General features: G+C 43.4%; 1 protein-coding gene across 4 annotated transcripts in view; it reads right to left on the bottom strand.

The window, feature by feature from the left end:
* The window catches only part of PTPRG (protein tyrosine phosphatase receptor type G), a 712,285-nt gene that overhangs the window by 48,445 nt on the left and 638,858 nt on the right, over positions 1-24,982 (bottom strand). For 3 of the 4 annotated variants that reach the window (XM_042929870.1, XM_042929872.1, XM_042929873.1), the window contains exons 14-15: positions 23,290-23,376; positions 10,192-10,283 (exon numbers count right to left, since the gene is read on the bottom strand). In XM_042929870.1, the coding sequence (XP_042785804.1) occupies positions 10,192-10,283; positions 23,290-23,376 (179 nt within the window). The remainder of the gene's footprint in view (positions 1-10,191; positions 10,284-23,289; positions 23,377-24,982) is intronic. The other variant, XM_042929871.1, reaches the window with a different exon arrangement.

Genomic DNA, 24,982 nt, shown 5'->3' with positions numbered 1-24,982 from the left:
TGCTGTGATACATAACTTGTCTACATTCTCCAATTTCAAGGAAGAACAAGGAGTTAAACCGAGTATCTTGGTTTAATTAGAGTCCCTTGGATAAAATATTATGTTTAAATTTTGTGCCAGCGTTTTTTGTTTCAAGTTTTTAAGTTCCAGTTAGTTAACATATAGGGTAATATTGGTCTCAGGAGGAGAGTTTAGTGATTCATCACTCACCTGTAACACGCAAGTGCCCTCCTTAATATCCATCATACACCTAGCTCGGGCCTTGCCCACCTCCCTCCATCAACCTTCGGTTTGTTCTCTATAGTTAAAAGTCTGTTGGGGCACCTGGGTGGATTAGTTGGTTAAGCATCTGACTCTTGATTTTGGCTCAGGTTCTCATGGTTCGTGAGATCAAGCCCCGTGTGGACTTTGCCCTGACGGCAAAGAGCCTGCTTGGGATTCTCCCTCTCTCTCCCTCTCTCCAAAGAAATAAACTTAAAAAAAAAGTCTCTTGTGGTTTGCTTCCCTTTTTTCCCCTTCTCCTATTTACTTACAGAATTTTCATAGAGCGAAGATTTAAATTCAGCAAAAATGAGAGTACTGCTTTTATCATTAAATCATCTTGTTATAAAGTGCTTGGTATAGTCAGCTGAGAATCAGCACCTTAAGGGTGAGATTGTTATTCGATATTACTATTTATACTTTGTTCCAAGATTTTGGCCTTTGGTGGCTGGAATTAAACTTCATGTACAAGAGACCTTTTATTTTGGGCAGTCCACAACAAAACATCCTCATGTACCACTTCTGAGGAAGCCTGGAATTAGTCTCCGGTTTGTAGGTACCCAAAGCAGAGCGTCGGAAGACTCAAGATTGTTGACCTTGAATACAACACTGTAAGGAACAAAGAACACACGGAACACAGAGCGAGGCTATTTCCAAATCTAGTTAATGTCTCTGTTGTACTTGCATATTTGGAGCCATTAGTGGGAAATCACCCATACATTGGTGTATGGTTCTAAGCTACTTTCATCATCTTAGTTTGCCTTCTCTTATTCTTCAGGAGTAACAGATAAACAAAAAGGGAAAAACTTCACTTTCTTGTCTGTCTTTGCACAAGGAAATAAATAGACATTTTGAAAAAAGAAAGAAAGTCAGTAGCCAAGGCTGTTCTTGAACTGAACATCAGCCACAGGGAGGTGCTGCAGACAGGGCTCAGGCAGCTCTGTGGCAGGGTATTTAGCCTGTAACTCAGTAAGATTGTGTAGCGTCCTTCTTCTCGGTTACTGATGACGGAAAGCCTTCTGCGTGTATCAGGCACCTCGGGGAAATGGTGGCCAGAGCAAGATGGCCTGGTGGTGGGACTTCCAACTCTCTGCGGTTCTTTTTCCTCGTCTGTGAAATGCGAATAACTACCTAATTCATAGTGTTACAAAAAGCAGATGAGTGCTTGGCATTTTCTAAATGCTTCGTAACTCATTTATTGTCGGGTTCTAATTGCTTTATATGCACAGCCCTATGATTTCGGGGGGTGATTACCCATTTTATAGACAGGCAAACTGACTACAAGAGACCAAAGAGCTTGGCCAATGGCCACTGTTCATTATCAACTGGTGGGGCCCAGGCCAACTCCAAAGTCTCATCTCTTCTACCTTATTTCACGTCTCTCGACCTTCAATTGAACGTACACGGTTAGAGGGCAGAAAACCACAATAATGCATTTTAAAGAAACTTTGACTTATAACGAATGAAATGATACACTTTGGCTTGAAGAGTAAGCTTCCGTAAACCTGGAGAATTCATACTAATATTCTGGTCACCGTGATGATGTCAGGTAAAAAAAAAAAAAAAAAAAAAAAGTGTTGTAGTGTTTACCTTCCTGCCAAGATGCTTAGTGCTGGGGTCAACTGGCTTAACGTCTACTTTAGAAAATACCGTACTGGCAGGGTGTGGGTACATACAGAATTACAATGAACATTCCAGAGGGCCTTAAGTCACCTACTCTGCCACCAATCTCTGTGAAGTTTGTTTAATCCATTCAAGTTCCTGCAACCCTATGACAAATCCCAACCCAATCTGTCCTCTGGCAAATTTATAAGAAGAACCTATAAAGCCCCAGCAGAGTCACTGGATCAAGTCACTCCTGCTTAGACCTTACCCCTGGCCCCCCAAGTCCCACAACAGGATTGTCAACCACCTCTCTAGTGGACAGTCCCGGATTTCAGGAACAACTCAGTCCCTTCTTGTGTCTGTGCTCTCAGTTCCCAGAAGCCAAGTTCAGGTCTCTGTCTGCACTTGGTAATACCTCTGTGTCCACTTAGGAAGATAAAGCAAACATGAAATAAAAGAACATTACCGCGATTTTAGTTTCCGAGTTAGGGCACAACAAATAGATTGTCTAAATCAGACTCTTTGGATGCAAGGAGTGTTGCAGAGATTGGAACATTTTATTTCCTGCCATAAAAAGAAATCTCTTTTCATTTATGACACAATGAAGTCAATAAAGAAAAGGCTTCATTATAGTCAAAAGACCAATGAATCTCCTTTGGAGATAATCTCTGTATAAATAAAATATGCCAACAAGGTTGGTTTAATCCCAAGGGTTTTAAACTGCATGTTTAAAATCCCTTTATATGCTGGCACCCTGCTGTAGCAAGTGACCTTCAAATTATTAAGATGTATTTTAACTGCTGGAAAGGCATGAATCATTTCTGGATTTCCAAGCTACTGGTTAGCAGCAACATTTTGTTTTCTAATGCTCTTATTAGCAAGTTGGATGTTCTAATTTCCAGAAAAAAAGCATTTCTAAGGACATTTGTGCTTGACAATATGCAGGTTTGGAAAAGCCCTTACAACATTCTCTCTAATCAGGTTAACTTAATGAACTAAGTTTTGATTTTAAAAAGCTATAATGTAAAGAAAGTCTAAAAGAATAATGCAATACAGTGGAAATAGTTTACAGATGACGTATGTACGTAACACTTCAATAGCTGCAATGAAAATATTATTGAAGTTTGTCATTTAAAAGGAGTATCTCAAGATTGGAAACTCTAGATTTTTAAAAGTAGTTGCAGAGGTTAAGGATAATATGGATCTTAATGGAAATGTGTGACCACTTTAGTATCTTAAAAATGTCTTAGAAGTAACTACCTGAGAAAGCATTTTGAGAGGACGGACGGCTAAGTTACTGCATTCTATTATGCTTAACTCTCCCAGGGTGACAATGGAGAACCATTCGATTTTGAAAAACAATTAGTGAAAAAAAAATTGAGTCAAAGCTTCCCCCTTTTTTTAAAGTTTATTTTTGAGAGAGAGAGAGAGAGAGAGAGAGAGAGAGAGAACGAGTGCATGCCAGAGCAAGCATGAGTGGGGGAGGGGCAGAGAGAGACAGGAGACAGAGAATCCCAAGCAGTCTCTGAGCTACCAGTGCAGAGCCCAATGTTTGAACTCATGAACAGTGAGATCATGACCTGAGCCAAAATCAAGAGTTGGACGGACACTCAACTGACTGAGCCGCCCAGGTGCCCCAAGAGTCAACGCCCCTTTCATTCTGCACAAGTTAAGAGTTCAGCCTACCTGGAAAACCAACCAACTGGCCAACAAACCAAACACTTTTCCCAAATATCATATATGGAATAGGCACTATAATTCCAAATTTTCCTGATGAAAGAATTGATGACACTTCTGTAGTGATGAACATAACTTCAAAAACACTTCTGGGGCACATGGGTGGTTCAGTTGGTTAAGTGACCGACTCTTGATCTTGGCTCAGGTCATGATTGTGGTTCATGGGGTCGAGCCCTGAGTTGGGCTCTGTGCTGTTAGCATGGAGCCTGCTTAGGATTCTCTCTTTCCCTCTCTCTCTGCCTCTCCCCTGCTCTCTTTCTCCTAAAATAAATACACTTAAAAAAAAAAAAAACACACTTCCTTAATTTCTTTCATGTTGGATAAATACTCTTGAATTAGAGGAGTTTTTGTTGTTTTTTATTAATGTTTAAAAAAATTTTTTTTTAATGTTTTTATTTATTTTTGAGACAGAGAGAGAGACAGAGCATGAGCAGGGGAGAGGCAGAGAGAGAGGGAGACACAGAATCGTTAGCAGGCTCCAGGCTCCGAGCTGTCAGCACAGAGCCTGATGTGGGACTCGAACTCACAGACCATGAGATCATGACCTGAGCTGAAGTCAGACGCTCAACCGACTGAGCCACCCAGGCGCCCGTTTTTTATTAATGTTTGAGAGAGAGAGCAAGTGCGCGCTTGTGCATGTGGGAGAAGGGCAGAGAGAGGGAGAGATTGCCAAGCAGGGTCTGTGCTCAGTACAGAGCCTGACATGCGGCTCAATCTCACAAACCGTGAGATCATGACCTGAGCTGAAATTAAGAGTCACACACTTAACCGATTAGGCCACCCAGGCACCCCTAGAGGAGTGCTTTCTAATGCTAACCCACCTTAGCCGCCATATTCACATTCTGTAGCATTTCCACGTTGTACAGAAGTCCAGGGGAGATCAGGAAAAAATGCCTTCATCCTTACGAGACTATCTTTGCTATGTTAAATCAGAAGAACACACTGAAGATTTTGAACTCCTAAAATTTCAATGAGATGAGTACAATAACTTTAATTCTTCAAAAAGGCCTATAAATGGCAGTCTCCCAGGGATGATTATCAATTAGCAAAGCTTTCCTTAACCATTTGCCTATTTTGTAATACTTCTCACAAAGTTAGTGTAACTTAGTGATCCCACTTATGTTTTGGGATTTAAAGGCCAGGACTCTTTGTTTATGAATTTTAACCACAGCAGATTCATCCAAAAGTTTGAATCTATTTGTGAATTTCTACCCAAGTCATTAAAACACACAGGCCTCTTTTTGCACAGGGAGTGGAGGTATCGGTGGATGGAGCGTCTTTTTCGTAGGAAGAAAATAGAAATGACTACAGGACAAAAGTGCAGATGAGTTTTTGATATGGAAGAAACTTCAGCAAAATAATGAAACTGTTCAGGGAGATGAAGGAGAACTTAATGGAGAAGCAAATGGTGAGTGCTGGTGAAAGAAGATAAGGATCAAGAGCTCAGAAAAACTACACGTGAATATTTGAAAAGGCCTTGATTTCATGAAGCAACAACCAAATGAGGAGCCTGAAGTCTTGAGAGATCAGAACTGTCAGAAGAACATGCCAACAGGCCAACGGGGGCAGAGCCTTTTCTAGGCATCTGTCCTTTGAAGCCACACAGCAGATTCCAATGCTAACTCCAATGCATTCCAATGCTAACTCTGTGTAACCTTGAGCGAATTAACAGTGTCTCTGAGCCTCAGTTTCCTCATCTCTAAGGGAAGGATATCAATGGCACTGGTCTCTCTAGGATTGCAGTGAAAATAAACCATGTCGTCAGTAAATGCTCAATACATGTTACATGATGATGATTTAAAAAAATTTTTTTTAAAAGTTTATTCATTTTTTTGAGAAACAGAGACAGATCATGAGCGGGGGAGGGGCAGAGAGAGAGGGAGACACAGAATTCGAAGCAGGCTCCAGGCTCTGAGCTGTCAGCACAGTGCCGGATGCGGGGCTTGAACTCACTGACCATGAGATCATGACCTGAGCTGAAGTCAGGATGCTTAACTGACTGAGCCACCCAGGCGCCCCATGTGATGGTGGTTTCTTAAAGAGGTTCAATGTAAAGGAAGTTCTAGGAGCAGACCTCATTCCATAGTCTACAGTGCTGACCCACAAGTTTTATTTTGTAACAGTTTTGGTGCCTGACGACTTTTCAATCGTACCCTGTGGCATACGTTTTTAACCAGTATAATGGCTCAGTTTACTATAGCGTTTGCCTGGAAATAAATAAATAAGTAAACAAATAAATAAATTTATTTATTTTGAGAGAGAATGTGAGTGGGAGAGGGGGCAGAGAGAGAAAGGGGAGGGAGCAACAGAGAGAGAGAGAGAGAGAGAGAGAGAGAGAGAGAGACAGAGAGAGAGAGAGAGAGAGAGACAGAGAGAGAGACAGAGAGAGAGAGAGAGAGAGAGAGAGACAGAGAGAGAGACAGAGAGAGAGAGAGAGAGACAGAGAGAGAGAGAGAGAATCCCAAGCAGACTCCATGCTGTCAGCCCTCAGGCCAACAAGGGCTTGATCTTATGAACCATGAGATGATGACCTGAGCTGAAATGAAGAGTTGATCGCTGAACCTACTGAGCTACCCAGGTGCCCCTGGAAATACTGGAAAAACCAGTACCTGGAAAATCTCTGAAAAACTCATTTTTTAAATAATCAGTTATAGGACATAAGGAGTTCAGGTGATCAAGTTCATAAATCAGAGGGCCAGTAGTCCTGTTATTAGGTTTTGAACAAGAAGAAAATCTAACAGGTCTACTGGGGGAGAACAAACATTCCATATGAGTTCTATAAATACCCTACTATTTTTGGAAATATGAATGATGAGATAATTCCTAGGGTAAATCATTCGGAATGACCCCATGGGGGTCTCCACTAGGGAAAAGTTGGGTTGAAAGTTTCATCAGAGTGAAAATAACTCATGAATTTGTTAAAAACTGCGTTTTTCTTACACTGAATTTCTTACGCAGGACACAGTTGTATGCTAATAACCAGAAGAAACCATAAGAATAAACAGAATAATGGATTGTTAACGTGCATCATAAATTACAAAATATTTTACAAATATAACTACTCAACGGAACAGTGGGGGTTTTGTTTAAGGAAAATTAGAGAATGTGATTAACTTAAAAACTCTTTCAAGAAAGGTTATGTAAAAGAACTCTTTCCCAGTTAAGGGAAACAGACACGCGTTGATCTGTATCGGCATGTGCCCAGGGAAGGCTGTGTGGTCTGTGAAAACAGAAAGACTGGTCTCACTCTCGGGTTCTCCAGGTCCTTGACCATCACACTGCCCTGCAGATTTAAACTAATTCATTTGTACAGAGGTGTTCCAGCTCCTCAAGGATGCATTTCCTATGTCAAGTGAGGTACCACTGAACACCCTGGATTTCTCAACCAGTGGAGAATCTGAAGCAATTTTCATCCCATGTACTTACACTACCAGTATGAATCAGGAAAAACTCCCAGTTAAAAAACGCCCTGGGGTTCTGAGTACAGAAGTACCCCCTCATCCGAGGTTTGTTACCTGCCGTCGGCCGTGATCCAGAAGCAGGTGATCCTTTCTCCTGAGGTCTGGTTAGAAGGACAGTAGTAGCGGAATGCGAGGTCATTCACCTCGCTTCGTCTCATCACACAGGTATGTTATCAGCTCACACCATCACAAGGACGGTGAGTAGCGCAGAATATTTTGAGAGAGACCGCCTAACCCTTATTACAGTGTATTGTGATAGCTGTCCTATTTTATCATCAGTTACTATTGTTCATCTCTTCCTATGCCTGATTTATAAATTAAACTTTATCACAGCTATGTATGTGTAGGAAAAAACAGTATATATAGGGTTTGAGGAGATCTGCAGTTCCGGGCATCCACTGGGAGTTGCAGGGCGTATACCCCACGGTGAAGGGGGGTAGGGGGGACTACTCTATTTACCTTGGTGACTCAACAGGTAGCTGGGAAACGAGGCAGAAAACTCTCCAAAGCCTTTCCGGTGTGAAACACCTTACCCAGAGGTGTGGCAAGGCAGGCACGACTGATGGCATTTTGTGAGGCTTCCAGTGAACGGAACATCCTCAAGTCCAAGGCAAAGCGTGGCAGACCACACCCAGTGGGCGTGGTTCAGTGTTTGGGACCATCTTAACCTGAGTACCATGCAAATGCTCACTCTCCAAGGCTCCTGGGATGAATAATACCATAATTTGGGAAGGAAAGCTTCAACAACGGATGTTTCTGGCTTATAGTGTCCAAAATGCTTTTACAACATAGTATCTCCTGTGATTTTTACCACTGCCTCAAGTGCAAGGAGATCAAGTATCCTGTTCACTTTACAGATTTCTGGGAACTAAGGCTCACAGAGGTCAATGCACTGACCAAAGGTTTCATGGTGGAGGCAGCGGGGGAGGACTGTAGATTTTCTGATTCCCTATCCAGTGAGAAAAGAAAATAAAACCTGAAGAACAGCCCCAAGAAGTATCTCACGATTTAGCCTTTTAAAACAGAATTTGGGGGCGCCTGGGTGGCTCAGTGGGCTGAACGTTCGACTTCGGCTCAGGTCATGATCTCATGGTTCGTGAGTTCAAGCCCCACATCAGGCTCTGTGCTGACAGCTCAGAGCCTGGAACCTGCTTCGGATTCTGTGTCTCCCCCTCTGTCTGCCCCTCCCCCACTCATGCTCTGTCTCTCTCTCTCTCTCAAAAATGAACAACAAACATTAAAAAAATTTTTAAAACAGATTTCAACTACACAGCTACCCAACAGCTGTGTTTGTCAGATGAAAATCAGTTCACAGGGAGAGAGGCTCCTAGGAATTTTCCAGAGTTCAACACGTACTCTAGGTGATGCAAGAGGAAAATGATTATATACATGCCAGTGCACAAATCCCGTGGTGTCATCAAAACTACTTACTCCATGCAAGTGGAAGACTAAGGCTTGCTGTCTGCTGCTTCTCCTCTCAAAGGCAAGAGTGCAATTTCCTCCATCGAGACCCAAGGGTGACGGTCAGTCAAGAAAGGAGGGTGACACAACACCTGTCCTGTTTGTCTAGGAATTGTTTAGCAGCCATGAAATAACCCAGTCGGAGCTTAACCAGAGACTCTTCTGCTACCCCTTGTTTCTGTGTGACAAGCTTTAGGGACAGAAGCTGACCAGAATGGAGAAAACACGGCCAAGCCCAACAATAGCTAATGACTTAACATACATGGACACATAAAGGTCCAATTAAATCCCCAACCATAACTGCACCTCGTGAAGATTTTTATTTTTTTAAACTTTTTTTTTTAACGTTTATTTATTTTTGAGACGGAGAGAGACACAGCATGAACGGGGGAGGGGAAGAGAGAGAGGGAGACACAGAATCGGAAGCAGGCTCCAGGCTCCGAGCCATCAGCCCAGAGCCCGACGTGGGGCTCGAGCTCGCGGACCGCGAGATCGTGACCTGAGCCGAAGATGGACGCTCAACCGACTGAGCCATCCAGGCGCCCCTCGTGAAGATTTTTAAACAACAGAAGCATTCCTTGGTACCGAGAGAATGACTGTACCTCTGAGCTTCGCAGACAGAGCCTTTCAAGAACCTGAAGAAAGGTCTGCTGACGTTAATTCACTTATTCATTCATTCAGAGAGTTAAAGAATGCTTACTATATGCCAGCTATTATTCTCACACCAAGGAGACATGCACTTGCCTTTACGAAGCTCTCAGTGTAGGTGGAAGAGACGATGCACCAACAAGGGCAATACATGGGACATTCGACGGTGAAGACCATTCTGGAGAAAGAGGGGAGCTGCAGGCGTGTGGGACACTACTACAAGCAGTGCCTCAGTTTACAAAGATATAACGTCAGGAGGATGGATGTCTGAGAGATCTAAAGACAGATATTTACAAGGACGTAATGAAACCCAGAGGAAGAGAGTTCAAATCTGGCAAAAAGGAAGGGACACCAGATAAACACGGTGGGAGCCATCTCCAATTCCCACGTCTCCTCTGTTACAACGAACCGGCTCCTGACCTCCTCAAGGTTTATGTCATTTGCTAGGATTTACTCCAGTGCATTCCACCAGTCCCTACCCCTCACGCTGACTGAGTGTTTCACCTTTTCACCTGAGGACAAATGAAATACGTCCCGGACCAAGAATGTATCCCTAGACTTCCACCCCAAATCTTAAGAACCCAAACTGCCAACGCTAAGATTAAGTATTTTCAGAGTAAGGGATCTTAGGAGAAAACGCAAGAGAAATGTATCAACAAATCGTGATTAAAAAAAAAAAAAAACAAACATGTAAGCACAAATTGCCTATCGAAATGAAACTCAGTCCAAGTGGCTCGCCAGTATCTCTGCTTTCCCTTTTGTCTACTGTTACTTCCCCTCCCTGCACGGGAGTCTATTCTGTGGATTAACTCCTAGGTATTCGTTCCTCTTAAAGGGGACTTCACGCCGCAGATATGTAAAGAAGCAAAGATTTCATTAAAGCACCCTGAGTTAAGGATCTCTTAGGGCAAGCTTTAAAAGGCTATGAAAATAATATTTTGTCATGGCTGTCACACACAAGTACAAGCAGAAGAGAAAAACAACTAGCCTATTGGAAATAAGAGGGTGTCTTACTTACCCGGAATAGGAATGATAGGGATACTTTCATTGGGGACCACCCGAGGTGAATTGCTATCTTCCACATAGAAATGAGCTGTCTGAAAACATTTTCTGTGTAGGGAAGAGAAAAACATGCAAACAGTGAGACCAGAGAAAATACACTTTGAGTTCATTTTTCAATTCTTCTTTCACAGATTTCAGCAGCTTTAAATATCACACAGCACTGAGTGCAAACCCATGGAAAAGTAACAAGATTTAAGGACAACATTCAGTCTATTGGAAGAACCCCCGATAGCTGCAGAATATTTACTTTTTATTGTACCAGATCTACCCTGATAGTCAAAAGGCAAAGTCTCAGTGGTGAACCACTCAAATACATGAGAACTTGGCACCAATGTCGTAAACCTGCTGCACAAACTGTTTGGATTACCCCCAAATACTTCTGAGTTTGACCTGTTACAGAAGAGTAATTTGGTATTCGAAACCTCTAGCACCAAGTTCAAAACCAAACCTCAAACCCTCCCGAATGCAGTCATCAAACAGCCCAAGTACACAATAGCACCACATTGTTAGTGCTTAGCAAAGGCCCCCCAAAGCTGCAGTGAGCGCTGTAAGAGGGTCAGAGGGCTTTAAGGGGGCAAGCACTCACTATCCGAGGTCCCTGCCAGACCACCTCAGAGGGAAAAACCTGCAGCTCTTAGGTGCCACCTGCCTGTTTTCGCTTTTATTTTACCTGTACTTCAGGCAAAGCAGGGAGCAAACACTGGTCATCATAGGACAGGCAGTGAACAGAAAAGCCATCGGCAGCTTACTCAGCCTCTGCCTACTGATGCTGGCTGGCCCTCGGCTTTCCAGCGTCCACGTCACCGCTCATTGCGGCCCTAATGAGCTGCCGGAAGCACAGGCTGAATATTTAATGAGGCTGCTCAGCGTGAATGGCTATTGTGACCAGAGAAGGGTCCCTGTTCATCTGGCGGAGGGGCTTCACAATAGCTGGCCCTGCTGCTGGGTCTTTTAGCCAAGCAGGCGGCATCCTTCTGGTGCTCGGTGTCCCTGGGATCCAGCCCGCTCCTCTGGCGCCTCGCACCAAGCCCTGTTTATACACACCACAGCTTTGCTTTTCCTGGGGGCTGCATTCCAATCGTTAGAGTTAAGTCAACTTTTCTTCAGAGTCGTCTCTGCTCATCTAATCCAAAGTATCCTGGGACGATTCTGTTGGGCATAGCATTTTTCTTTAAGCAGTGCCTGTTTCCAGACGGAAAGAAGCTCTAACCAATTGTACATTTGGGCACTGTTCTAGAAGCAATCTGGATGGCTGTTCCACGCCATTAGGGGGTTCTGAACATAAGTCACTCCTACTCGGCACATGTCTTGCAGGACTGCCCTTGCAGAAGGCTGAAACAATGATTTTTTTTTTTTTCTATGACTTGCCTGCATTTGTACTAGAAATAATAAAACAAGTTTCCATTATGCATCGTTAGCTGCCTTTACTTAAATTTGGAAAGAATGCCAGTGAGTTTGATTTCAGCTACATGGATATGAAATGAACTAAGTATTTTAGGGCTCTAGTAATAACTGAATCTTCTACTGAAGGTGAAAATGATGGAAACCCATGTGGAAAAAAAAAAAACCCACATGATTTTCTTGTCTGAGGGAGTAGCTTCTTTCTGTTTCTAAATTAGTCATCAAGTTTTCTAGTTTTGGATTCCTCCCTCTCCCAAATTTGCAGATTTCCAGAAGGCAGCGTTAAAGTTAAACAAAGGTGACAGACTTCAGCAATGAGATAGAACCTTAACGACCCAGTGTCCTAGCTGAAGAAAACCTGCTTTTGTTGAGATACTGGACCATTCAAGTATTTACTAGCCCCAAGAAGTGCTAACACTGAAACAAATGACATTCAATTTACCAGGTCAGACTTCAACTAAAAACACACACACACACACACACACACACACACACACACACACACACACACCCCAAATAAGTCTCCTGTTTTAAGACATAATTACCATACCTATTCAACTACTAACATACAAAGCTATTAGTAGAAAGAACTGTTATCGGCCAAGGGACTGTTCAAGCCAAGTGACTTAGAAAGGAAAAACTATATTGTAGATTCTTTTTCTGGAAGAAGGCAGGCAGACTGTTCACTCACTGTTACATGTGGCTCCACATTCTCTTTGGGAAAAATAAATAAATAAATGAAAGCAGCGTGTACTGAAGCACATCACACCCTAGTGCCCCATGTGCTGTTTATAATGGATTTTCCCTGGAGCAAAATAACCCCGTGATTATCAGACACAAGCACAGCCCTGCGGATGAAGGTCAGAAACCTGGGAGACACAGGTCTTCACATCTAAGTACCTTGATGCACGTCATACATTCTTTCTTCCCACACAGGAACTTGGGGGAGGGGGCGTGTAACTACCTACAGACCTTCGGGGAAATGCCTTCCCTTAGAATAATGGTTTCAGCAGACTGAGCAAACATTTATTCAGCACCTACTGCACAGTGTGGCGCGTGCAGATAATGCCTTCTCTGCAATAAAGCTCTCTTGCCTAGAAGCTTTAAAACCACTTCCTTAAGCCTGGCTAAGCATTCGAAGTACATACATAATACATGATGTCAGCAGAAAAATTAGGAAATACACATGAACAAAAGGGAAAGAAATCAATTAAAATGACTCCACATCCTCCGCCTAGGGATCATTACTATTAACCTTTTGGGGTACAGCCTTCCATGCTTTTCCTCTCTTATTACTGTCCCTTGATCATCGGTGGTGAGGGGCCAGGGCTGTCTGACCAACAAGACAGACAAGGTACCTCGTTCTCATGGTGAAAATCTGCAACTAACAAGTAAACAAGTGATTTCAAACAGTCCAGGGCAATGAAGAAGGTAAAACAGGATGAGGTGCCACTGGGGTGGAGACCTGCCTGAGAAGATTAGCCTTGGGAAGCTGTAGGGGAAGACTTTCTAGGCAGATCAAGTAGCTGGAGCCATATAACGGAGTGAGCTTGCATGTTGTAGGAACTGAATGGAAACCAGAGGTAAGAGTAGGGAAGGGCGGTAAGAGGAAAGGGGGGGGACGAGTGGGCAAGAGCAGATCATACCTGATCCAAGACCGAAAGCTTCACTGGCATCTTTGGAAAATGGAAAGCTAACAAAGGGCTTTAGTCAGTGGAGGGGCACCGTCCGACCTGCCTCCTTCCAGGTGCTCGTTTGGGCTGCTATGTGATGAGTGGGGAATAGGGCAGCAAGAACGGGGCGGGGAGATCCCTCAGGGGCTACATCTCACTCAAATACAGACGCACAGGCCGTTTTCTCTTTTGTCCGTAACAAAAAATCAATCATACTGTACCTGACTCTTTTATAACAAATAGGAACTAATAAACTCATTAATGCTTGCTTCATCCTCCATTTTATGGATGAACCACATGGTTAGAGATTTAGTCCCTTAATCACTAATTACTGGAGGTCTACTTTCAGTGAGGGACTGATTCAGGTTCTAGTTTAGTGTCAACTTTTCACTACCATTGACCACACTGGTGTGAATTCTGTTTGTGTACAAATTATACACTGTGGGTTTAATGATGAAGAAAAGCAGTTGGTTCAGGGTCAACATCACATGACATTGTATCTTAACTCACTCCTTTCAGAGAAGTCCCATGAGAGACTGTTTTTGGCCTTTAGTAGTGTCCAGGGATAAACAAGTAAAGGTAGGGATTTTGAAAAAGAAGGAAAAGAAACGCAAATTTTAATGCCTCTTAAATGTTTCAACTGCGATGTGTTCGAAGAGTCAGTACTGTCTCTAGTTTTGGAGAATGGAGATACAATTTCTGAAAATGCTCACGTGTGTCCCTGTGCATGCAATTTCCAATTTCTGGGCAGGTCCAATTCACTCTAAAAATGCCTCCCTGAATCAAAGATTGTGGATTAGAAAGGGCCATTTTCTAAAAGTATGATTTCTTCACAATGAACACTGGTTTATGCAAATACCTTAAAAAAGGGAAAACAATGAAGTGGACCATGTTTGGAATGAAAAATATATTTACAAGTTTAATTACCAATTATAGTATGCTGGGTCCTCACCATATACCTTATATTCTTACCTTTCCCCCTTTTTTCTTCCCTTCCATGCTGCACACTCCCCCTCCCCACCCGCATAACATGCACCCTTTAAGGAAGTGACGATAGATTTTTTTTTTCATTGACCTGACTGGCTTAATAATGATTCAAATTAGGTAACTTCTGCTTCCCCTAATCTACTTTGCAACATATATTCTCCTGAAACATAGATTCCCCAGTTTAGGTACACCTCAGCTTTGGGGGTGGGGTGGGGGGCGGGTCCTTAAATCAGTCAGTCTCTCTCTCTCTCAGATGCATGTGTGTGTGTGTGCGTGTGTGTATGCACACACGCACACACACGCACACCAGTAAGGTTTCAGTCAAGTGATGGTTATCAATGAACAGTACATATGTATCTCTTTGGTTTGGGAAGCTTTTTTAAAAAAAAAGTTTATTTATTTTGGGAGAGACAGAGAGAGACAGAGGGAGAGAAAGAACAAGCAGGAGTGGGGCAGGGGCGGAGAGAAGGGAGAGAGAGAATCCCAAGCAGGCTCCGAGCCATCAGCTTGGAGCCTGACACGAGGTTCGATCTCATGAACTATGAGATCACGACCTGAGCGGAAATCAAGAGTTGAGTGTTTAACCAACTGAGCCACCCACGTGCCCCATGGTTTGGGGAGCTTTTAAAGCACCCATGCTGGATGAGCCCCACTCCTATTGATTCCAGCTGAACAGTTCCAGGGTGCGGCAAAGTCCTGTGTCATCTAGAAGAACCACCCCGCCCCATGGAGGCTGGTATGTAGTGCCCCCAGTTAAGAAGCACTGTGATACAGGAAAAATGGTTCCAGACCCTCCAGTGCTCTAAGAAAGCCACTGAAGAAATAAAATAATCTCAAACGGCACGTACCATAAAAGGGACCATAAAAGTAAGCCTAGAATTTATAGGGTCCCAGATGGGCTAAAAAACTGTAGTTAAGAATTCAAGGATGTTAACATAATCCTCTCAAATACAGAAAAAATAAACTGTATTTCACATACTTAAATAAGAATCTGAAAGGTCTTCTGCTCCATTTCTGTTGGAACCTCAGTTCTCAGAAATAGGCTGGCATTTCTCGAAGGTGGAGTGGAGTGTTCTGCCATCCATACTGAGGAAGTGTTTTCTCAGATCACAGATTTCTCAAATTCAAGTTTCTCCTCCTAAAGCTACTCTTTAAACCACCTTTGCGGGCTGCTCTGCTTATCTGCCGGCAAATTAAATTTTCATTTTTCTCATGCAACTGAATTGGTCAATATTTACTTCTAAGTTCACGGATGTTCCGATGTCCTGATTCCAAGCATCTGCCGCTTGCACAAATCTGAAAACCACGGAGTCAGATGGCTCTCTAAAACTCATCGCGATGAAGAAATAGCAAGATAGGACTACATCAAGCATTCACTGAATGCTTCTAGAGGGGAGCAAGAAAGAGACATCCCAGCTGGCAGGAAGGCAGTTTTTCCTCAGGTCCAACTCAATGGGCCCATGGGCCAGAATGCAAACAGAAGGGGAGATGTGCGTTTGCTGGTCCCTGAGTTGGAAGCACTCCTTTTGTGCCACGTTCACCGAGAAAGTACTTCTCCACACTGCCTGACAGTCTACTGTTTAAACGTTTACATTTTTCATACAACACCTCTCCTAAATCCAAGCCCAGTACTTCTGGTGCTTGACCGAAGATGGCCAGCCTATTAGATAGACGTGCATCTCATGGAAAGTTCTCAGTAGCAACATGCCAACACACTTTCTTTATCACTCTCCATTCACTCATCCATTTTTAGAAAACTAACGTGGGCTCTAAAATTTTAAGATTTCTAGGAAAGCCTTGACGGGAAGTCAGGAGGGTAGTGGGTGATATCCTCTCTAGTAGCCGATCAAATTGATACGGATGCTGGCGAGCAGCTCCCTTGGCCTCAAGCCCAACCCATGATCTGTGTGGTCCGGGCCGGTATGGTGCCTGAGGCCTTGTGGTAGGAAAGCACATGGATCAGTCGAACTTGTAAGAAGCCCACGGACATGTTAAGTGCACAGTCATGAACATTTGGTCTTTCACTAAAATTTCTGAAAATAACCTCTCGTCTTTTTAGATAGGGAAGATACTTCGAAGAGAGAGGCTTTTTCAAAAACCAAGAATTCCGTGCTTGAAAAAGCACTGCGCGGGGTGCCTCAGTGGCTCGGTCGGTTGAGCGACTGACTTTGGCTCAGGTCATGATCTCATGGTGAGTTCGAGCCCCATGTCACCCCATGGCAGCTCTGTGCGGACAGCTTGGAGCCTGCTTCTGATTCTGCATCTCCCTCCCTCTCTCTCTGCCCTCCCCCACTCATGCTCTGTCTCTGTCTCAGAAATAAATAAACGTTAAAGAAAAATTAAAAAAAAAAAAAAAAAGGAAAAGCACTGTGCATGTCACAGCACATGATCTAGTCAGGAGGCAGTAAATATCGACCACGATCAGTAAGCCATCAATGTCAATTCTCTGAGCTCCCGCTGCAGTGCGCACACACTTGCCAGCACATGGCAGGCCTACTATTTAATTGGTTCTCCTGACTAACGAGAGAGACAGACAGACAGACACATGCGCACACATATACCCGGACGTCAGCTACGCTGACGGTACTGTGTCAGTATCAATAATCACTCAAGTTACAGAGACTTACTATTCAAATAAAATGCAGGCAACTAGGAAGATGAGGGAGAAATCTCTAGACTGGCCATTCTCCCACCCCGTGTCCTTCCAGGAATAAGGACACCCCCTTAACACGGAACACCCGTTAGGATCAGAGTTCTACAGAAAAGCTTTCCTTTCTGTTGCTCCCCATTTTCCAGGTACTTGCAAAGGTAATCTTTGCTATCTGTGTTCTTACTTCCGTCTCTTCCTGCCCCTCTGACAAGGATCTGGGAAGAATTTAGGTGATGGATACTTTTCAGAAGCAAAGATGCTCACCTTGAGTCCAGAAAGCAGAAAGGTCTGGAACCCCACTCAGCACCACTGTGTACCAAAAGGGGTCCTCCAAAGACACCATCTCCAGCCCTGCTTACAGAAGCGGAGGTTCCTGAGATGTACAGACATCTGGGTCAAAATGTACATCCCTTTTGACAAGCCTGAGAGGTCCCCTTGTTCTTATCCAGGGTCCCTGGCTTATTACAACAACACCGCCCTCCACATCACGACTGCTGGGGCCCACGCAAGGGCAGGATCACAACACCACCTCTGGAGTCCCACAGAAACCTCGGATGACCAAATAACCAAATGATGTGTGCGGATCAGAAACCCAGTCACTGTCTTTCAATTAAGCTCAATGGTTTTATAATCATATCAGGGTGACAAGGGGTTTGTCAGCAGTGTGCAGCTCAAAATGCTAATTGCAGGGAAGAATGGGCAGTTGGCTGAACTGCTGTTGAATATTCATTAAGCAATCTTAACTGATTTATATACTGCCCTCATTTAAATTTAGTGCCATGCCTGCTAATAATCCCATTTGTTTTCATGTCGTTGAGTACAGAAATCACATTAATATTTACTTTTGTGTATGGATCTGTCGTAGTAAACAATGTATGAATCAAGAGCCACTTATAAATAGAAAGTTGAAAACATTCATGTGCCTTCAAAGAAGATGATTGAGAGCTGTGTTAAAAAGATGTGGGTTGGTTTATTAGGGCAAAATGTTTCTAGAAATTCAAGTGACAAAGACAACAATAGAAGGAAAAGGCTGTGGGTGTTGTCGGGCTTTTCCTCAAAGAGGAATGTCTGCTTGAAATAACTCAGGGGTCTCACTTGGAAAAGAGCCCACTCTGAGTTGAGATTTCTCATAGGCAACCATTCACTTGCCGTTCGGTTTCCTCTACTGTATGTGAAATGATTGCTAGCTGAGTTTTATAGTCTCTACAGGAAGGAATCTTCTAGAAAGAAAAAGTCGGAAGAAGTCATAATTGCACTTCTCATTTTCATATTCTCCAAACCGGGAAAGAAAAGGACATGTGTTCTGACAAATATCAAAGTCCTTTTGGGAATAATCAAATGACATATTTCACCTCAGGACAATTCTGCAAATCTTGGGACATATGGTTGTTATACTGTGGATAAGTTAGGGCCTGTCAGAGGCGAGGAGGAGATGAGGGGAAGAAGGGGAGAGAAAAGCGAACCAAACCATGAAGACAGATGAGGCGTGAGAGAGGGTACACCAATCAACGAGGAGAAAATGTTTCTAAATATTATGGGTCTTCACATGGCTAAGAGAGATGGCCCATTCAACTCTTGTTAGAGCTAGATGTGACAAAAATCTGATTTTTGCAGTGAGAATTTCACTGGAGGATACAAACTGCCTGCCATTAGCATCCAAGGAATGTAGGTGACAAAAGTCACCTCCGAGCAATACACTTTCATGCTAAACATTAAGTTTGCCAAGCAATCCTTGGAGACTCTTAGGAATGACTGAAGTGCTGGTTAGTATCTTCCAGGAGATAAGACAGCAGGGGTCATTTTGTCAACCACATCTCAACAGACCAAGAACCTGAACTGGCAGTTTTTATGTTGTGGCTGGCTTTATGGATGTGAGCTCTAGACAGTACTCAGTCTTCTGAGCTATTACCCAGAAAAGAAGGCTTGAAGTCAGGGGCTTTTTAATTAGCTGTCCCACACTGAGTTAGGACCCTGGCCTGGAATGTTCTGAATTTCTGGCCTAAGGCTTAAGGGACTCTCTGCCTCCGCTTGCCACTATTTTAAGGCACCAACAGAATCCCCCACTGATGGAGGTGGTTAATGGGGACATGACGGCCCAACCCATTTTGGACAGGAGGTAGGAAATGAAAACTCACATTTAATTCACTGCACATATGATCCAACATCTGTAACATAAAATAGTCTGGTAAAAATTTTTTGGCAACTATCTGTGTCATTAACATGCCGACTGAACTAAGTCGGTCAGACTCTAGCTGGAAGTGTGCTATTGTAAGGATCTAGCGAGGTATTACATGCCTCTTCACTAACCAGCCCCGTGATAGTCCTTTTAAAATACATCTGGGAAAGAGAAAAGTTGATTTAGACATCCCACCATCAACCACGTTCAATTCCAAATGATTTAAGAATTTAACATGAAAATTTGAAACCATAAAAGTACCAAAATAGATCATTTTGGAATGGAGAAAGACTTTCTAATGATGACTCAAAATCCAGAAGCCAAAAAAAAAAAAAAAAAGACGTTTAAGGATAAATTTGATTATAAGAAGTCCAAGAAGCAACATGAACATAGTTAACAAACCACAGATTATGGAAAAAAAGTATTTGCCACACTTACTGCTGACAATAATGTCTCTCTTGATTAGATAAAGACCAACAATGCAAAGGAAAAAGGAGCAAAAGACCAAGAGTTTAGAGCTTAACAAATGCAAATGGCACAAACATGAAAGATGCAGGGGCATCAGTCGATGGAGCAGAGCCTCAGACTTCGGCTCAGGTCATGATCTCACAGTTTGTGGATTCGAGCCCCGCATCAGGCTCTGTGCTGACAGCTCAGAGCCTGGAGCTTGCTTCAGATTCTGTGTCTCCCTCTCCCTCTGCTCCTTCCCCACTCATGCCCTTTCTCGCTGTCAAAAAATAAAACATTAAAAAACAAAAAGGAGACGAAGAAAGATGCCCCACCTCACTCAGGATTAGAGAAAACACACTCCAGCTACACGAAGACACCATCGTTTTCCCCTGGGTGGTTGGAATAATCGCTCCCATTTGACAACACACTCTCCTGGGGAAGCCGGAGAGAAACAGGTGCTCACGGTGTCGCTGATAGAAACTGCCCTGGGTATGGCACCGGGGAGGGCAATTTGGCGCCATCCGTCAAAATTACAAATGCATGTAGCTCCTGGCACAGCCCATTTCCGAACCTTATCCTCAGACAGACTTGTCCACTTGCAAAATGACATAAAGTTATTCACCCTAGTATTGATTGTAATAACAAGAGACTAGGAACAGCCCAAAATGACAGCCATATAGAGGACTGGTTAAATAAATCATGACAACTATACAAAGGAATACTGTGCTTCTGTAAAAGAAAAAAAAAAAAAGGAGGAGGAAACCATATGCGCATAGAAAAAAATCATGTTAAGTGAAAAAAGCAAGGTGTAGGATAGTGTATGTGGTGTTCTACTGTATAAAAGGAGATCTGGTGATATAGATTCATATTTGCTTACACACACACACACACACACACACACACACACACACCCCAACTCCAAGGTCTCGAAGAAGAGACAACAAACCAGCAATCATGCTTACCTACCTATAACGAGGTAGGGAGCCTGGTGGGTAGGTGACGGAATGGAGATATAATGGTATATATAATATTAACCTTTTTGATTTTGAACCGTGTCAAGTATTACCTAATTCAAAATTTAAATCAACTACTTTTTTTTAAAAACTACATACTTGGATCTGATTTTTATTATTATTTTTTTTTTTCTCTTACGTTCTGGGGAACTAATCAGTGGTCACTTCTTGCAGCCACTGTCCTGCTTTTATGGGTTCTGTCCACCTTGAGACTATACAGGCCTTTTCCTCCCACTGGGGCGGAGACTGTTTAAGGCAAATGAGGTCAGACCAAATGGGGAAATGGAAATTACCTTTAGGTTTCTGTGCAGAGACTTTGCAACAGCTATTTTTAACCATTTGAAGGCTCGCTATTCAGGCAGCTTTTTGGGCTCTTTTCCCAATCCCTGCCACATTTTGGACAGGATGCGGACCAGAACGGGAAACGGGAGTGGATAAAAAGAAGCCAACGCAGGAGATGGTTGTCTGGCCTGGCTTCCCTGTTGCATCCGCAGCCTGGTAGAGGAGGGCAGGGCCCCTGTCCTCTGCAGGGCTTTTTATAGAGCAGCAAGAGGACAGAACTGGGTCAGGAGGCTGCTGCCAATGCTCCTGGGATAAAGAAGGAGGGAGGAGAGGGGAGAGTAGGCTGGTGGTCTTCAAGCCCTGTCAACAGAGTACGGCAGGGCGGCCCACATAAGGAACAGGAGAGATTTGAGGACAGGATGTCTATCCGGCCCACTCCCCATCATGGATTGATGAGCGCAGCACAGTGTTAAGGGGCCATGCTCCGGACTCAGACTGCCATGTGGCTGTCTCCGCTCAGCCATCCCCACGGAGTAGACCAGACAAGCAACTTCCCAGAGCCTCTCTCTCCTCATCCTCTTGATGGGGTAATATATCACGTCCACTAAACATTTCACAAATGCTACCTCATTACCTCTTCAGGACAACCCCATGAAAAGGAACCATCACTGGACCCACTCTTCGAGGAGGACATCCAGGCTCAGAGGGCTTTGTTAAGTTGCTCAAGGTCACACAACCAGGAACAGGCCAAGCTCCAGCAGAACCTGTCTCTCTCTGAGCCAAGGTCTGTCTTTCTCTTGCTACTACATTGTCAAAAAAGGCAAGTAAAAGATGCACTTCACAATCAGGCGGATTCTGTTAATACTTACAGCTTCCCAAGATTGTTCTCAACTTGTAGATCTAAATGAAAGTCACTGTGCTCCCTGCACTCCCCTCCCCCCCACCCCCCCCAAGCTTCGGGCACTTAGAAGCAGAGAAGAAACGAGAGATCCTGAGCACCTCGTGACAAAGTACATCCTCCCAGGAACTAAAACACATCTCTCATAAGACCACGCCCACATCTAGGGCCAGGAGCATAAATTAGAATAAATCACGGGCCACCCAGTGATGGCATCACTTCTGGGGAGAACACAGATGAACAATGAACACAATGAATACATGAACACATTGGTACATGTATTTATACATTGGTTTTATACATTGGTATAAATACAAAAACATTGTATTTATAACAGACTGGGCATGAATATGAGGCATTTATGTGACATCCAGTGTCCTCTCCAAGATTAGATCTTTGAATCTGAAGCTATACAGAGGGGTTTCTCGTTCAGTTTTAACTTTGGCATGTTGAAAACAGATTAAAAATTGAGGACCTGAGTACATAAAAAGAGATCTTAGGAAGAAATTACATTTCTGGTGTCAGCAGTGACCACTTTTCCCTACAAGGCAAAATTACATCATAGAGCTTAAAAAAGATAGATCACAGAGTTTCTCATTCATCTTCCTCAATTCCCTTGTAACGTACCTTCTCAGATCTCATAAGTGTACTTGATTAGAGTGGATGGGCATCTAAAATTTCATCTCAATACTTAGCCTCAACCATGGGAGAGAAATTACTCCATGTAAAAATTCTTACTGTAAATTCTATAAATTGCTTCATTGAAAGTAATAAGGGACTACTCACCACAGGATACTGATTACTGAATTATCTTAATTGGCAATATTAAAATATTACCATATTAAGTGGAGTTTACCTTCTATAAGCCACATAGAAATATTATAATAGGTGGTAATGTGGGGTGATTAAGATCGCGTGATCAGGACTTCTCAAGATTTATTACAGATCATTACAGAACAATAATTCTTCCCAGCATTCAAGCTACCTAGAACTCATGTGCTTTCGTTTTTGAAAAATTTCACTCTTAGGGAAAAACACATGCTGTATCCCCATTTGCTCATTTCTCTCTCCCCTTCCTACTCTTCTTCCTTATTTATACATTTAGGTTTCTAAAAGCTATCTTTCACTTGTAAGGCTAAATGCATGCATTTTTTTTTAAAGCTCTAAAACATGCAAGCATCTGAAATTCTGGAAAGATAATGGATGCAACTGACATACAGACAAACCAACATAGAAAATTCCCAGTATGCCCCGTTCTAGAAATAAAACCGCCCCCCCCCCCCCGCCCAAATCACCAAATAAAGCAAAGCAGGCACACACAGGTCATACTTCCATTGCTACCAGCTACCCCACACTCTGTGTTGGTATTTACAATCCTTCCTTTTGGGAGCTGGGGTAAGACAGGTAAGTTGCAGCGTTGTGGGGTCTAGAGGACTTTAATCCCCAGGGCAACAAACAGAACTCTGGCAAGCCAGTCCCGGCCAAAGAGGCACCCCCACCCCCCTAAGCTTGACCGCCCCTCACCTGCTCCCCTTCTCTCCTCTCTCCCCAGAAGAAGGCACTTCACGGAAACGTCTGGGAAAGCCCTTGGACTTTATTTTGTTACACCCTCTAAATAGACAAAAAACAAAAGAGAACAGGTGTAGAAGACAGTACTTTCAATCGCTACCAAGAGTTCCACACCCATGTCCTCCCTCCCACTTAACACACACACACACCCATTATGGGACCCCAGTTGGGACATTTTCAAAAGAGAAAGCTTACACACAAAGGTGACTGGTTTATCAAGGTTTGTTTGTGCTTCTAGTTAATTAATATAAAATGGGAACTTTGCTCTTAAAAGCGGTCTTCACTCGTTAGAAACCTTCATCACTCCTGGTGTTAATGGTAGAAGATATCCCAAGTCCAATCACTACTGGATTTTCCCTTTCCCATTCACGTATCTAACCTTCCACCTTGACACGAAGCTTTGGCCAACAGGATCGTTTAAAACACCACTGACATAAACAGAACTCAGCTGGAATGTACTGGGGGGTTATGTGAACCTGCCATCCGCCACCAACGTATGTGAATGTGGTGTTGTTAGATCAATCTGGGTTTTTGTCCTTTCTTCATTCATTCCTCTCATCTCAGGACAGTTTCCTGACTCACAACCCAGATTGGAGAACATGTGGGAGAGGCAACTCAGAGCAGGTGGGGCAGTCATCAAGTTACTACCACATACGATGTCCCGTATTTAGTTTCCCATTAAAACTTAAATATCTGCAGCATCTGAGTCTTGATTCTGGCATTTGAAAGGTACACTTTTGCCACACAAGAAGGTGTTGACTTGATTACATTTAATCCCCTAACTACCTGGGCTGCAGGATTTCACAACAGAATGACGCCTATTCTTTCCAAACTCTTGATAGAAGAGCAAAGACAAACTTGCTTAATAGTGAGGTTCTCTTTCTTTGGAAGTTCTGCTGAATCCCACGTAGAACTCTAAATTCAGGTATATAATTCCAAAGAACATTTGAGAGCTTCTGATCTACTTGGTAGTTTTTATTTCCAGATATGAACATCCTTGAATACGTGTTAGGTTTCTCTTCTCCTTTGTTTTTTTAATGTTTATTTATTTTTTTATTTTGAGAGAGAGAGAGCAAGAGTGAGAGCAGGAGGCGGGGTAAGAAGCAGGGGGCGGGGGGGGGGGGGGAAGGGAGAGAGGGAGGGAGGGGGGGAGAGAGGGAGAGGGCTAGGGAGAGGGAGAGGGAGAGGGAGAGGGAGAGGGAGAGGGAGAGGGAGAGGGAGAGGGAGAGGGAGAGAGAGAATCCCAAGCATGCTCAGCCCTAATCAGATGTGGGGCTTGATCCCACAGACCACACGAGGTCACGACCTGAGCTGAAACCAGGAGTCGGATGCTCAACCGACTGAGCCACTCAGGCACCCCTCTCTTCTCCTTTAATACAAACTTTTATTTATTTTAATAATTATTGGCTTCTATATTGGATACAAGGGCTTGCCACAGGAACCAAAATTTGGAGAAGTCCCAAGTTGGGAACAGGACTAAAAAGTGGGGGTGGGGGGGAGCAGTGTGCTGTAATTCAGAACTTATCTCCCTCTATTGAGTACATTCTGGAACTGCAACTGTCCTCAAAACATCACGAACATACTCAGTGCAGCGATGAACATTAACTGAAGAAATCACGAGTGTGTTGGAGTGTTTTTGCAAATCTTC

This window comes from Panthera leo, chromosome A2, assembly GCF_018350215.1.
Source record: "Panthera leo isolate Ple1 chromosome A2, P.leo_Ple1_pat1.1, whole genome shotgun sequence".
Taxonomy (NCBI): domain Eukaryota; kingdom Metazoa; phylum Chordata; class Mammalia; order Carnivora; family Felidae; genus Panthera; species Panthera leo.
The sequence above is the reverse complement of the archived record's forward strand: the minus strand, read 5'-3'. Positions and strand labels throughout refer to the sequence as shown.